The sequence below is a fragment of the Amblyomma mixtum genome, chromosome 5, assembly GCF_055824585.1.
Source record: "Amblyomma mixtum isolate Tamu chromosome 5, ASM5582458v1, whole genome shotgun sequence".
NCBI lineage: Eukaryota > Metazoa > Arthropoda > Arachnida > Ixodida > Ixodidae > Amblyomma > Amblyomma mixtum.
In genome coordinates this window covers 87941811-87956417 of record NC_143016.1, presented here as the reverse complement: position 1 = coordinate 87956417, position 14607 = coordinate 87941811, and the positions used below count along the sequence as shown (strand labels likewise).

Here is a 14607-nt window from a genome sequence, read left to right as displayed (position 1 = left end):
TGTATACCTAAAAAGAAAAAAAATATAGAAACAACGGTTTTTTATTTAATAAATGGCGAACGATATATATGTTATACCATTACTCATTTTCTGAATGTTAACGTTTACGCGAGCAATATTCATTTCGATAGCAGGGGAAACAAGTCGACGGCTGAGATGTCCCACCACGGCATGTCCGCGAAGGTCAAAGCACCTGCCCCGACATTTCACTAGTGGGATTAGCGGCCTTCATTACTCAGTTCTGGGAAACCGCTTTGTTCTGCCCTAAGTACCCTCCTTCAAGGCGGCTGGTCGGCGCTCCTTGTCAAGCCAAATAGGGATGATCCCCTCGCTGGCCTCGCTGTGTCCCATGGGAGGGGAGACAACGGTGGGGGCACGGCAGGAACACGATAGCTCGAGAATCACTACAAATTGTGCTTGGTATAACTACCAACGTGTAGAACTGGAATTGTGTGAAATAAGACAGCCGCTAACACGGTGAACGTACAAAGTAGGGGACTACTTTACACATCACAGGCGAAAAAGCTTTCCAGTTCTACGTCAAAAATTACGTCTCGTTCTATGAGAGCCCGAAAACGGACGTTCGGGAGAATCTGCAAAGGCTTTTGGGGAAAGGGGGGTAGGGGGGGGCGACCCCCCCCCCCCCCCCCCCCCCCCCCCGCCTCTTTAGAACAGGCACTGCTCTGTCCCAAATGGGCTGCTGCTTGCTGCTCCAGACCTCCAGCGCGGATCGGACACAGAAGGTCTGGAGATATGTGCGGCACCGAGTGCCTTTATTCACCGTGCTTCTGCGCAGTGGTGCACGACCATCTGCGCACGGCGGTTGGCGGGCGCCAACACACAGCACAGCGCGATCAATGTTCCGCTACCGTGATCGGTTTACGTGGGAACCCAACAGAGCTTTTGCAGTGGCAGGCTCATGCCCCGCATCTGGCTCTTCGAGGTCACCATAGAGGTATGCGCAGATGGTTCCTCGCGGAAGCGGATCTCACAGCGAATCACGGATCCCGCTGCGCTAAATCCTAGAGAGCAAGGTAATGCATCAACGGCTCGGATTCAAAATGCGGCTGTGCCTGTACTCTGTACAGGTATACTGTGCGCGGGAAACTGCCGTAAACCTGCGACGCACAAACAAGCGAGCGAACGGACGAAGTGCACATGCAGCACAATATAGACGAACGTGCAAAATGACAAACTGAACTGCAGGCCATAAATTCACAGAATGCGGAAGGCCCGACAAAGAGAGAAAAGATAGACGGAAACAGCATTTCCTGTTGCCTCGCGCAAAAGCGATTTACGCATCGGCTTCCGACTGCACCCGCAGGCTATGAAGGGATTTGGTTTATTCTAGGCGCCGGTGGCCGAACAGTTATCTCTTACCCGTAATTTACGTGTGCTAAAAATACCTGTACCGTATCGCGTTTTCCGCAGTATGACTAAGTATATGATGGTCATTTGAGATCCTTGTGTGCCTATCGGTGTAACCGTAGTCTCTGATTACGCGGCCTGATATATATGTATACACATATGTACACTCTTTGCCTAAAATAACCAGGCTGGCCGGTTTGCTTCTCAGTCGTAAATTAAAGCTATTATGCCAGCCCTCAAGCTCTAAATCTCTTTGTGGTAAGGAGAACTGCTGTCCCCACCTTCAAAGAACTCCGTGAAAGCCGTGAAAGAAAAAGCCGTGAAGGCTCTATATTGCTACGGGGAAGATGAGGCAGACGAAGTGAGAGGGCGCTTGGCGCGTGCTCGGGCTCTGAATCCTGCGCGGTGGCTTGTGTCTTGGCGTCCGGTGCGCCCTGTGCTTGTGTTGTGTTCAGTGTGACTGCACCAGTGTTCTGCGGGGTGTGAACGCCTCCTGCCACGTAACATCTTGGTGGAGGTGAGGACTTTCCCCTTCCTCTCGTTCTGGCCTATTCCATCACGGAGCTTCGCAGCGGTCGCTACACCGGGACCGCTACAATGACGCAGCCCGGTGACTCGCCAAGTCCCACTGCCACTACATTCATGGTCATGGCTCATCCCCGTGACCCCGACATCTTCTCCGGTGCCTCAACTGAAAACGTCGACAGATGGATCTTGATGTATGAACGCGTCAGCACCCATAACAGGTGGGACCCCACCGTCATGCTGGCCAACGTCATTTTCTATTTGTCTGGCACAGCGAGGCAATGGTACGAAACCCATGAAGACGAATTAACGAGTTGGGACACCTTTAAAGAAAAGCTTCGCGCTCTCTTCGGACCTCCAGATGCTTCGAAGCTCGCAGCCCAAAAACATCTCGACTCGCGTGCTCAGTCCACCTGTGAAAGTTACATCACGTATATTCAAGACGTCCTTGCCTTATGTCACCAGGTTGACAACTCCATGTCGGAATCGAAAAAGGTGGGCCACATCCTAAAAGGGATCGCGGACGACGCTTTTCATTTACTTCTCTGCAAAGGCAGTGATACCGTGGATGCCCTTATTAAGGAGTGCCGTCTCTTCGAGCAAGTAAAGAGCCGGCGCATCTTTCCACAATTTCAAAGACTTCCCCATACGGCCGCCACATCTTCGTGTGTTTTGCAGCAGCCGCCAACTAGCCCACCTCCCACTTCGCCTCTCAACATCAACGACACAGTCACCCGGATCGTTCGCCGCGAAATGGAGGCCTGTGCACCTGCGGCCCTCCAACCTACCATCCCCAGTCACCCCTTGCCCGATGTGTCCCTTATTCAAGCCGTAGTACGAGAGGAACTCGCAAATTTGAATCTCTCACCTGCCATCTGTTCCATCGGGAACTCTAGCGTCCGGCCACCAACCAGGAATGCTTACCGTCCCAGGGCTCCGAACTTTCGTCGCTACCGAAATCCAGCAGAGTGGCGCACGCCTGATGATCGCCCCATGTGTTTCAACTGTTCCTGTGTCGGTCACATTTCCCGGCACTGCCGCAATAGATGGTTTCCGCCTCCTACGACAACCGTTCAGATATTCCCCGCCGTTTTCCGCCCCGACCACCTCATGACCAATCAGATTCGGCCAACGATCTCACCAGCTCCCGACTCCGTCGTTCTTCCCGCTCTCCATCTCCACGAGGCCGCCGCTTCCGATCCCCGCAGTCCCTTCGATCATCGGCTGCAGCCTCATACGACCGCTCTGACTTGGAAAACTAGCTGATGCAGCTCCCGGAGGTGACGCTGCATCCACGACCAGGCCCACAAATCCTCTACAGACCTCCCACTTGAACCAACTAGACGTTTGTGTTGATGGTGTTCCCGTGCGTGCGCTTGTCGACACTGGAGCGCATATCTCTGTCATGAGTGCACAACTTCGTCGTCGTTTACGTAAAGTTCTCACGCCAGCTCGGTCTCGAGTGCGTGTCGCGGACGGCGGAACAGTTAGTGTTGACGGACTCTGCACTGCACGCGTTAGTGTTGCTGGCCATGACCTTCCGGTGCAGTTCAATGTTTTGACCCCTTGTTCTCATGACCTCATCCTCGGCCTCGATTTCCTATCAGAACACTCCGCCCTGATAGACTGCTCGCACGGCATCCTACACCTCGATCTCCCAGCCATCGATCCTGAACCCTTGCCTTCTCCCAGACTGTATTCGCCCGACCAAGTTTCTCTGCCCTCCCTAGCCGCCTTATTCGTTACCCTACGTCCTACCTCATCAGTCGCCGATGGTGACTACTTAGTCGCCCCTATTTCAGATGTCTTGCTGCACCGCAACGTTGCACTGCCCCATACTGTCGCTACCATCAGGGGAAACAGTGTGTCACTTCCGTTAATCAATTTCAGCTATTCAGCCCAAGTCCTTCCACCTGGCATATGCGTGGCAACGTTCTCACCTATTGGCTCCTGCCAAGTTGCCCCATTGGACACTGCCCATGCATCAGCTCCTGCAGATCCTGTTCACGCTCCTACTTCGACTGACGCGATCACGGCAATGATGCCCTCCGATTTGCTCCCTGCTCAATCTTGTCAGTTGCGTGCGCTTCTCGAGTCCTATTCCGACATCTTCGACCTCCATAACAGCGCCCTCGGCCAAGCTCTTACCGTTACGCACCGCATCGACACCGGCGATGCTCCTCCTATCCGCCGCCGACCATACCGGGTCTCCCATGCAGAACGAAAGGTCATCCAGGCGGAAGTGGCAAAAATGCTGGAGAAGAACATCATTGAGCCCTCTCACAGTCCTTGGGCTTCGCCCGTCGTCTTGGTCAAGAAGAAAGATGGCTCGTGGCGCTTCTGTGTGGATTACCGTCACTTGAATAAGATCACTAAAAAAGATGTCTATCCGCTTCCTCGAATCGACGATGCCTTAGACTGCCTCTACGGAGCCAAATTCTTCTCCTCCATAGACCTCCGATCTGGCTATTGGCAAATTGCTGTGGATGACCAGGACCGGGAGAAGACTGCGTTTGTTACTCCTGATGGGTTATATCAGTTTAAGGTTATGCCTTTCGGCTTATGTAACGCCCCAGCCACTTTCGAGCGCATGATGGACTCCTTGCTGCAAGGATTTAAGTGGTCCACTTGCCTGTGCTATTTAGACGATGTAATTGTGTTTTCGCCCTCGTTTTCGTCCCACATGGGCCACCTTTCACAAGTTCTTTCCCTCTTTCGCCATGCCGGGCTGCAGCTCAACTCTTCAAAATGCCGTTTCGCGCGTCGCCAGCTCAATATATTAGGCCATGTTGTCGATGCTACGGGGGTTCGTCCCGATCCAGACAAGATCCGAGCAGTAAAAGACTTCCCAGTACCCCGTTCGAGCAATGACGTCCGAAGTTTTTTGGGCCTTTGTTCTTACTTTCGTAGATTCATTCAAGATTTTGCCGACATTGCTCAGCCGCTCACCGATCTTCTTAAAAAGGATGTTAGTTTTTCCTGGGGGTCCTCCCAAGACCAAGCCTTTGCCCACCTTATAAGAAAGCTTACCACTGCACCGGTCTTGGCACATTTCGATGTGTCCGCTCCTACGGAAGTCCGTACTGATGCTAGTGGCCATGGCATCGGTGCAATCCTTTCCCAGCGTCAATGCGGCACACATCGTGTAATTGCCTATGCTAGCCGTCTCCTATCCCCTTCAGAGAAGAACTACTCCATTACCGAAAGAGAGTGCTTGGCCCTCGTCTGGGCTGTTGGCAAATTTCGTCCCTACTTATATGGCAGGCCATTCACAGTTGTGACAGATCATCACGCACTGTGCTGGCTTTCTTCTCTGAAGGATCCTATCGGTCGCCTCGGTCGTTGGGCGCTCCGACTCCAAGAATATGACTACGCTGTGATCTACAAGTCTGGCCGGTTGCACAAAGATGCCGACTGTCTCTCTCGTTACCCTGTTGCCCACTCTAATACTGTGACGAGCGCCAGCACCATTGACCTGTTCTCTGTAACTCCGTTTACAACTATCGGCGAAGAACAGCGTCAGGATGCGGAGCTTCTCTCCATCATCGATCGCCTAACGTCCGCCCCAACTGACCCTTCACTGAACCGCTTTGCTCTCGTTGATGGTATTTTATACCGCCGGAATCTTCAACCAACTGGTCCTGACCTTCTCCTCGTCGTCCCGAAGCACTTACGAACAGTCGTTCTCCACGAACTTCATGACCTCCCGACTGCTGGCCATCTAGGCGTTACTCGCACGTACGACCGCATCCGCCGTCGGTTCTTCTGGCCTGGCCTCTACCGCTCAGTGCGCCGTTACGTTGGTGCTTGCGATGAGTGTCAGCGTCGCAAGCGCCCTGCGTCTGCTCCCGCTGGCTTTCTTCAGCCCATTGACATCCCTCCGGAGCCGTTCTACCGTATCGGCTTGGACCTTCTCGGCCCATTTCCTGAGTCCACTTCTGGGAACAGATGGGTTGCAGTCGCCACAGATTATGCCACCCGGTACGCGATAACGCGTGCGCTCCCCACGAGTACTGCCGCTGATGTCGCCGACTTTCTTCTTCAGGACGTCATTCTTCATCATGGAGCACCCCACCAACTGCTCACTGACCGTGGCCGCACCTTCCTTTCCGCAGTGGTAAACGACATTCTTCGCGCGTGCTCAACTAAGCACAAGTTGACGACCGCGTACCACCCCCAAACTAATGGCCTCACTGAGCGCCTCAATCGGACGCTCACCGACATGCTCGCTATGTACGTCTCCTCTGATCACCGAGACTGGGACGTCGCACTCCCATACGTTACATTTGCATATAACTCCTCCCGCCACGACACTGCCGGATACTCTCCGTTTTACCTCTTGTACGGCCGTGAGCCTCAACTGCCGCTTGATACATTGTATCGAACGTCTCCTCCCGCACATTCTGAATACGCCCGTGAAGCCATTGCCCATGCCGACCATGCTCGCCAAGTTGCCCGTTCCCGCTTGCAAGCCTCCCAAGCTTCTCAGCAAGAGCACTATAACCGCCGCCACCTGGACAGTGCCTTCTTGCCTGGGTCCCTTGTACTGCTCTGGGTGCCTTCTCGCCGTGTTGGGCTCTCGGAAAAGCTTCTTTCTCGATATGTGGGCCCATATCGCGTGCTGCGCCAAGTCACAGCCGTCACATACGAGATTGAGCCTGCCTTCCCCGAGTGCAATTCCCGTACTCCACCCTCCGATACTGTGCACGTGTCGCGCCTTAAGCCCTACCACCTACCCTCTTCTGACACTCGCTGAGCCGCACCGCGACGGTGCTTTCACGCCCGGGGGTCATGCTACGGGGAAGATGAGGCAGACGAAGTGAGAGGGCGCTTGGCGCGTGCTCGGGCTCTGAATCCTGCGCGGTGGCTTGTGTCTTGGCGTCCGGTGCGCCCTGTGCTTGTGTTGTGTTCAGTGTGACTGCACCAGTGTTCTGCGGGGTGTGAACGCCTCCTGCCACGTAACAATATGAATGAGAAGCAAAATACGCAGCAGCCTGGTTACTTTTGGCAAAGACTGTATTTACATATGCATGTATGGCCAGGGGCGTAGCCAGGGGGGTGGGGGTTGGTGTCAGAACACCCCCTGAAACTTTATGAGCCTTGCATTCCCCCTTCCCTCTTCCTTTCGGCCTTTTTCCCCCGTGCTATTCACTCCGCATCCATGTATTAAAATGTAAAAACGAAAATAAAAAGAGTGTCGGTTTGTTGACAAAATAGCTCCACTTCTAATAGCAAGCGAAGGTTATTGCAGAAAACAGTAGCTCTTCTTCGCCATCGCACGACGACTCGTTTTAATTGAGGGCACAGCTCACGCCATAAAACATACCTTTTCACGTTACCCTACTTTTCCATCCTTTACGTTGTCCTCAAATTATCATAAACTAGCAGAAGCTTGTGGGTTTCTACGTGGACAAAGGCCACCACCCACCGCGGGTTCGAGCTTCGCGCGAGCCAAGGGCCCCGATCAGCCGTCACCACACACACACTGGGACACCGATGCGGTGCACTCAACCTCCGCTGGGAGGAGAGCGATTCGCCGCAAAGAAATAGGCCTCCAATCTCACAAAGGAGACGTTTATTCACGTCGTCCTTCAGCAGTACACACACACTCAATCGTCACCCCGTCCCGGGGGCGCGCGAGGAGCAAGGCTCCGCTGCGCGCACGAAGCGACTCGAGCAATGCGCGCCGCTAGCACGCCGCTGCAGGAGAATGTCCCCGCGGCAGTGCTGTGATCTCTCTCTCGTGTCGACCGTTGGGCCGGTTGCGAGAGAGAGTGGGCATTCAACGCAAGGAACGCCTGTCAGAGGTCGCTGGACCCCGCTGGACAGGCTCGAGCCGCTGCAGGTCAGAGGACACGAGCGGGCGAGCTCGAGTAAGCACTGGTCCGAACGGCAAAGGCCGGCACGGACAAAACAGTAGCGTACGCACCTTACGCTGTCTCGGAGGGATCTCTCTCTCTGGGCCCCGCTCGGACGGTCGCGCGGCCGCCCAAAGCGGGTCCCGAATTCCCGCCAAAAGGCGCCAATGGCAAAGGCCCTTGGGGAGCAGGGGCGGAGCTGGCTAAATGACAGTGATTAGTCACCTAGCCGCCTCTCCACCGCCTGAGGCGGGAGCAAGGGAAAGAGGAGAAACAACGCGGGAGGCCGGCACAGCCGCGCAGAGGCAACGGCGGAAAGCCAGGATTCCCACAAGCTTTTGTGTTGTTGTGTATTATGTGAAAATATCGTAAATATGCGCGATTTTTCGTCCGACTTTTTATGAAAAAATAAATGTCCTCTACAAATCAAGTCCTCGGAGTGCTGTGTGCACTCGTATTATATGCAGATATTCAGTGAACGAAACAACTAACCCTTCGGCTTTATTACAGCGCAAAAATAACTAAGACATTGTTTGGGCGCAGGCTCTCTCTCTCTTTTTTTCTTTTTACCGGCGGCGTATAACACCCCCTGAAAAAGATTTCTGGCTACGCCACAGTGTATGTGTGCGTTGTGCGACCCCCCCCCCCCCCCCCATGAGGTAGAAGAGGAGGAGGTCGAAGCGCGAGGACTCGGTGGAGGAAAGGGGGGGGGGGGCGTGACTAGCTTCTATTCAAATTATCTTCAACGACATTTTCCCTCAAAATACAAAACTTTTACCGCCCCTTATTCTCAGTGGACTATTAGATCATTTAAGGACCCTTCCTACAAGCATTTCAATAGCAACCGACGAATCGAAATGCAACGAAAAGGCAGGTGTGGGAATATTCTGTCCGCATTTAGGCTGGTCCTTTTCACTGCGCCTTGAGGATTATATCCCCCCCCCCCCCCCCTTTTTTTTTCATGCAGTTTCTGGAAATAGCGCTTGCTCTGCGCAAGCTATAGACCCCTCTCGTTCCGCAGTGGCACTCATGACTTTTAATCTTTCTCTTTACCGTGAACTGCGCCGTCAGAACCACGTGAGCCTCCTATCACTCAGCTATCATTTGCGCCGAAGACCACGCGCGCCCCTTGACAAACCACTTTCGTTCCTCCTCCTTTTCCTTGCCTTTATAAACGCAAGCCGTTGAAAACACGCCCGTCATTTTATCCCCACTGCTTGCCTGGTTTGGTTCGACCCTTGCTTCGGCTGTCGACTCTCCGATTTTAAGCACATTCGTATCCCTGCTTCCTTCACATTTGAGCCTTGTTTATTTAATATGGATACTCGGTCACAACAATGCCACTGTTGTTACACTCCCGCGTGCGATCCATCTGTCCTCATTTGTTTGCTTACTTCTATTTTTTTTTCTTTAGGCCACGCAAATGTACAGGTGAATCAAAATCAAATATATTTTCCAGCAACTGGACGGCCGCCTGCGCTAAAATCTACTAACAGCTTGACAAACGCCCAGGAATAACAATCTATTCCTCAATTCTTGGCCGATCCCCCAGTGCGGGTATGTGCCATCTTTTGCTAGGCCAACAGCAGCAGCCTAATGCTTTGACAAGGTGCTTGTAATTACTCGATCACCAAGGACACCCTTTCCAGTACATCTGACGTTATCGAGCACTGCCGCACGTTTGATGCATTAAAAAGGCGTTAGGGTTTTAACGTAGTTCAACCGAGCAGACGAGTGAAAGCGTGAGTGAAAGCGTGTGTTCATTATTCGCCTCTTCTTTCTGGCCGAATTACGAAACCACCACAATTTAAAAAACAAAAACAAAATAGAACTATCACAAAGCCCCGCTTCTATTGGCACGAACTGGCGCAGGCATATTGACCATTGGATTGGATTGGAAAACGTTTATTGTCAGCACTGAGCCCTAGTGGGCATTATACTAGGTGGCTTCGAGCCCATGGCTCTTGGCGACAATAGCAGCGGGGCTAATTGATCCGTTTGTGACAGCTAGGTTTGCGATTTGGTCGTTACGTAATGTGCACATTACGATCCCGTCCACGGCGGTCGATTTTCGATGGAGGCGAAAATTCTAGAGGCTGTGTACTGCGCGACGTCAGCGTACGTTAAAGAACCCCAGGTGGTCAAAACTTCCGGAGCCCTTCACTACGGCGTCTCTCATAGGCCGAGTCGTTTTGGGACATTAAACCCTATAAACTAAACCAAACCTAAAACCAATTACTGCGGCATTTCATTTCCTTGAAAACCAATTCAATTCCCCTGTTAGTTACAGCATCTGCCAAGGAGGAGGTGCTGCATTGTTTCAGATGACGAAATCCATCACGAAATATTTTGATACACGTATAGCTCCAGATGCACTGGTCACAAAGATGCGCAATAAACACTTCAAATGCACGCGTCAAATTTTATTGTGCTTGCACATGGCTGCTGGTCACTTCACTGAACAGTAAAAGGGAAAAAAAAAAGTTGCCTGGCAATGTCGTCAATCAATGTCACGGCAGTGGCATCTGGAGACATCAGATATTCTCACAGCAATTTAAAGGGTCGACGCGGGACCATTGAAGGAAAAAAAAGTCTACTGGCCACCACGGAGCCTCAGGACGAGGTGAAGGGTCGACTCCTTCTGAATGTTGTAGTCAGACAAAGTACGGCCATCCTCAAGTTGCTTGCCAGCGAAGATGAGACGCTGCTGGTCAGGCGGGATACCCTCCTTGTCCTGGATCTTGGCTTTGACGTTCTCGATCGTGTCGCTCGGCTCGACCTCGAGCGTGATGGTCTTGCCAGTGAGGGTCTTGACGAAAATCTGCATGCCACCGCGCAGACGCAGCACGAGGTGAAGGGTGGACTCTTTCTGAATGTTGTAATCGGACAGCGTGCGGCCGTCCTCAAGCTGCTTGCCAGCGAAGATGAGACGCTGCTGGTCAGGCGGGATACCCTCCTTGTCCTGGATCTTGGCCTTCACGTTTTCAATCGTATCGCTGGGCTCAACTTCAAGCGTGATGGTCTTGCCAGTAAGGGTCTTCACAAAAATCTGCATGCCACCGCGCAGACGCAGCACGAGGTGAAGGGTGGACTCTTTCTGAATGTTGTAGTCCGAAAGCGTGCGGCCGTCTTCGAGCTGCTTGCCAGCAAAAATGAGACGCTGCTGGTCAGGCGGGATACCCTCCTTGTCTTGGATCTTGGCTTTGACGTTCTCGATCGTATCGCTCGGCTCGACCTCGAGCGTGATGGTCTTGCCAGTGAGGGTCTTGACGAAAATCTGCATGCCACCGCGCAGACGCAGCACGAGGTGAAGGGTGGACTCTTTCTGAATGTTGTAATCGGACAGCGTGCGGCCGTCCTCAAGCTGCTTGCCAGCGAAGATAAGACGCTGCTGGTCAGGCGGGATACCCTCCTTGTCCTGGATTTTGGCTTTGACGTTCTCTATTGTGTCGCTCGGCTCGACCTCGAGCGTGATGGTCTTGCCAGTGAGGGTCTTCACAAAGATCTGCATGTTGGCTGACCTGCTGAGGAAAGAGGACAGCTTGGTTAGCCATGCGGTAAAGTAAAGCAAAGGGAGGCGCACTAAAGCGACGATTTTGCTTAGGCCTGAAGCTTCGTATTTGAAAAAAGAATGGTTTTGAGTAAAGGAGAGGACACACTAACATGGCATTAGTGGTTTATGTCGGGAACTGAAATGGCGCAGTAACTGTATATCCTGTATTTTTACGTAGTGTACATTGCCGCCCTAATTATTTATTAGCTTTTTGGGAAAGGAAATGGCGCAGTATCTCTTACATTTCTCGGTGGACACCTGAACCACGCCGTAAGGGAAGGGATAAAAGAGGGACTGATAGAAGAAAGGAAGGAGGGAAGAGGTGCCGTAGTGGAGGGCTCGGGATTAATTTCGACCACCTGGTGATCTTTACAGTGCACTGTCATCGCACAGCACATGAACGCCTTCTGTGTTTCGCCTCCATCGAAACGCTGCTGCCGCGGTCGAGTTCGAACCCGGGTACTCCTATCCTTTCTTCTATCGCTCTTTCTTTCCCTGTCCTTTTCTGCTAGCCGTGCCGCCGCTCAGGTGCTTCAGGTTTCAATGGCAGATGCCGCGGCTAGCAACAGCTGTTCCTTTCATTTTTAATTACCAATAAATAGACACTAACACCTCTATTCACTGCTTGGTGGACACCTCAACCGCGCCGTAAGGGAAGGGAGCAAGGTGGTAGTGAAATAGAGAGGGAAATAGGTGCCGTAGTAAGGCGCAGTAACACTACTAGTTGAACACCTCAACCGCACTGTGCGAGAACAGTAAGGTGGGAGCAAATGAAAAAAAGCGCCATAGTGGAGTGCGCCTTTTGCACAAGGCCGCCTTTTGAGTCTCGCCTCCATTGAAACGCTGCCGCCGCGGCGTGGTTGGAACCTGAGCACTCCAGTTCAAGAAAAAAAAAATTGGGTGTGGTTTGACCAATGGCCATCCCGAGTAGAATTGCGGAAGCAACGGCGCGGCAATCGCAGCGGCGGCGGCATCTCAGGGGGCACTTTGTTTAAAGTGCGTAGAGGCGAAAGCGTTTTCCGCACTACTTTGACTGTCTCTGTGGCACTGGTGACGTCACCACAGGATGAAGTCACAGATAATTAAACACTAATTACTAATTAATGACTAATCACTGATTAACAGTTAAGTACTAATTAGCTGTTAATTAATTACTCTTAAGCTTCGCCTTTAGGATTGGAACGCGACAGCGTGTTGTAGCGCTGCCAGGGAATCCACGGAACGCTACCACCCGTTCGGCATGATGCCTTGCCCTTTGAACGCAACTCTTTTTTGAGGAAAGGAAATGGAGCAGTAATTCTCTGTCATCTCGGTGGTCACCTGAACCGCACCGTTCAGGAAGGGATGAAGTCGGAGTTAAAGAAGAAAGAGAAAGAGGGGCCGTAATGAAGAAAAATAAAATTGTATTTGAAGAAATGTAAATTACGCAGTAACTGTCTCGCATATCTCGGTGAACACCCGTCATCCGTTTGTAGAGAAAGGGAGGAAGTGGGAGTGAAAGAAGAAAGAGGGGTCGTAATGGTAAATTGGTTTTTGAGAAAAGGAAATGGGGCAGTATCTTTCTCTTTCTCACATATCTCGGCGGACACCTGAACCGCGCCGCAAGGGAAGGGAGGAAGGCGGGAGTGAAAGAAAAAAGAGAGAAAGAGGTGCCGTAGTGGAGGTCTTCGGAATAATTTCGACCACCTGGGGCTCTTTCACGTGCACTGACATCGCACAGCACACGGGCTCCTGTTTCGCGGCGAAACGCGGCCGCCACGGTCGGGTTCGAACCCGGGTACTCCGGCTCGGTAGACGAGCGCCTCACCACTGAGCCACCGCGGCGGGTGAAGAAAATGAATATTGTATTTGAAAAAGGAAATTACGCAGTAACACTCGCACTCGCTCCTCGCGCATGCGCAGTTGGGGCTCTTCGGGGGTCCGCAAAATCGCTCACACCTAACGTAGTGTTGCTTCCGCAACAAAAAATTAGTGTTTTTCATTGAAGGAAATGGCGCAGTAACTGTCACCACCTCGTGGACTTCTCAACCGCGCCTTGAGAGAAGGAAGGAGGGAGTGAAAGAAGACAGAGAAAAGAAGTGCCGTAATGGACGGCTCCCGAATAATTTCGAACACCTAGGGATCTTTTAACATGCACTGACATCACACAGCACCAGTACGCCTTTTGCGTTTCGCCTCCATCGAAACGTGGCAGCCGCGGTTGGGTTCCGACTCAGGCCGAGCACAGGTTCGAAGCGAAAAAACGCAAATGCAGATGTTTTATGAGGAAATGAAAGACGTTCTAACTGTAGCGCACTCTCTCAACACCTGTACCGTATCTTAATGGAACGCTCCATATTGCGACCACCTGGGTTTCTAAACGTGAACACCCAAAGCCACAAGATGGCGCTGTTCCTCCACAGAAATTATTCGCCACGAGCCAACGAGGCGGGCGCGTTCAAGCCTAACTGGTGGGTTCGCAGAGCAATTCAGCCGTATGAAACTCCATAACATGCACATAGCGAAAAAAAAAAGGAGGCAACGGGATCGCATCTGAGCCTGACCGAAGCGATGAGCTAATTAGGCTTACCATACAGCACAACACACACCGCGGCGGATGCGTTCGATGCCTAGCAAGAGGTCTTGAAGAGCGTTTCAGCCGCACTAAACCAGCTAGCGTGCATATACCCCTCTAAAAAAAGTGTAAAAGGGCAACGGAACGTCCGCGGTTAGATTACACCTCAGCGTGACAGAAACAACGCTTATAGGGCGGCGTTAACCTGATTAGGCTTAGCGAAGAGCACAGCCGTCAAACACAACGTGAACGGCGTACGCCAGTCCGCACTACGCTTCTCCGAGAGCTCAAACCTACAGCGAAGGTATGGTGAAGAGGGAAAGAGTCTTTAGTCGTACTCACCAGAGAATCGGAGGTTAACCTTGCTTCTCTTGATCCGTGCACGGAAGGGATTAGCCTACCGATTGAATTTAGAACGCCGACGCTGGCACGATCCCCACGAGGATCGTGAACATCCCGCACTTTAACTTCGTCAACACAGGGCACGCGTGCTAACACAAAATTGTTGCAGGTTCGTCGCAAGCTGCTTTTCGCCAATTCTTTCTGCAATTCTTTGCACATATCTTTCTGCAATTGTTCACACATTCCTTTCTGGAATTATTTCTGCAATTCTTTACTAGTGTCGTGCTATTTGTTTTATTTTTATTTATATTTTCACTTACATTTTTATTCTTCGTTTCCTTTCTCCTTTTCGTTTCTTTTATTTCTTTCTCGGTATTGTTTTTTTTTCTTTATACGTTTTCCCATTC

At 51.9% G+C, this 14607-nt stretch overlaps 1 protein-coding gene across 2 annotated transcripts; it reads right to left on the bottom strand.

Moving 5' to 3' along the window:
• Positions 1 to 10159: 10159 nt before the first annotated feature.
• LOC149342919 (polyubiquitin-B) lies at positions 10160 to 14355 on the bottom strand. 2 transcript variants are annotated; one of them, XM_089545445.1, is made up of 2 exons: positions 14201 to 14355; positions 10160 to 11275 (listed from the first exon to the last, which is right to left on the bottom strand). In XM_089545445.1, exon 2 carries the CDS (start codon positions 11260 to 11262, stop codon positions 10345 to 10347), a length of 918 nt encoding a protein of 305 aa, XP_089401571.1. In that variant the 5' UTR covers positions 11263 to 11275; positions 14201 to 14355; the 3' UTR covers positions 10160 to 10344. The 2 variants fall into 2 exon arrangements, with proteins under 2 accessions (XP_089401571.1, XP_089401572.1); XM_089545446.1 differs by having other exon boundaries at positions 10160 to 11272; positions 14201 to 14349.
• Between the last annotated feature and the right edge of the window lie 252 nt (positions 14356 to 14607).

Excerpts from the sequence above, each read along its gene's own strand:
- LOC149342919 (XM_089545445.1), bottom strand. The coding sequence starts at position 11,262 with ATGCAGATCTTTGTGAAGACCCTCACTGGCAAGACCATCACGCTCGAG.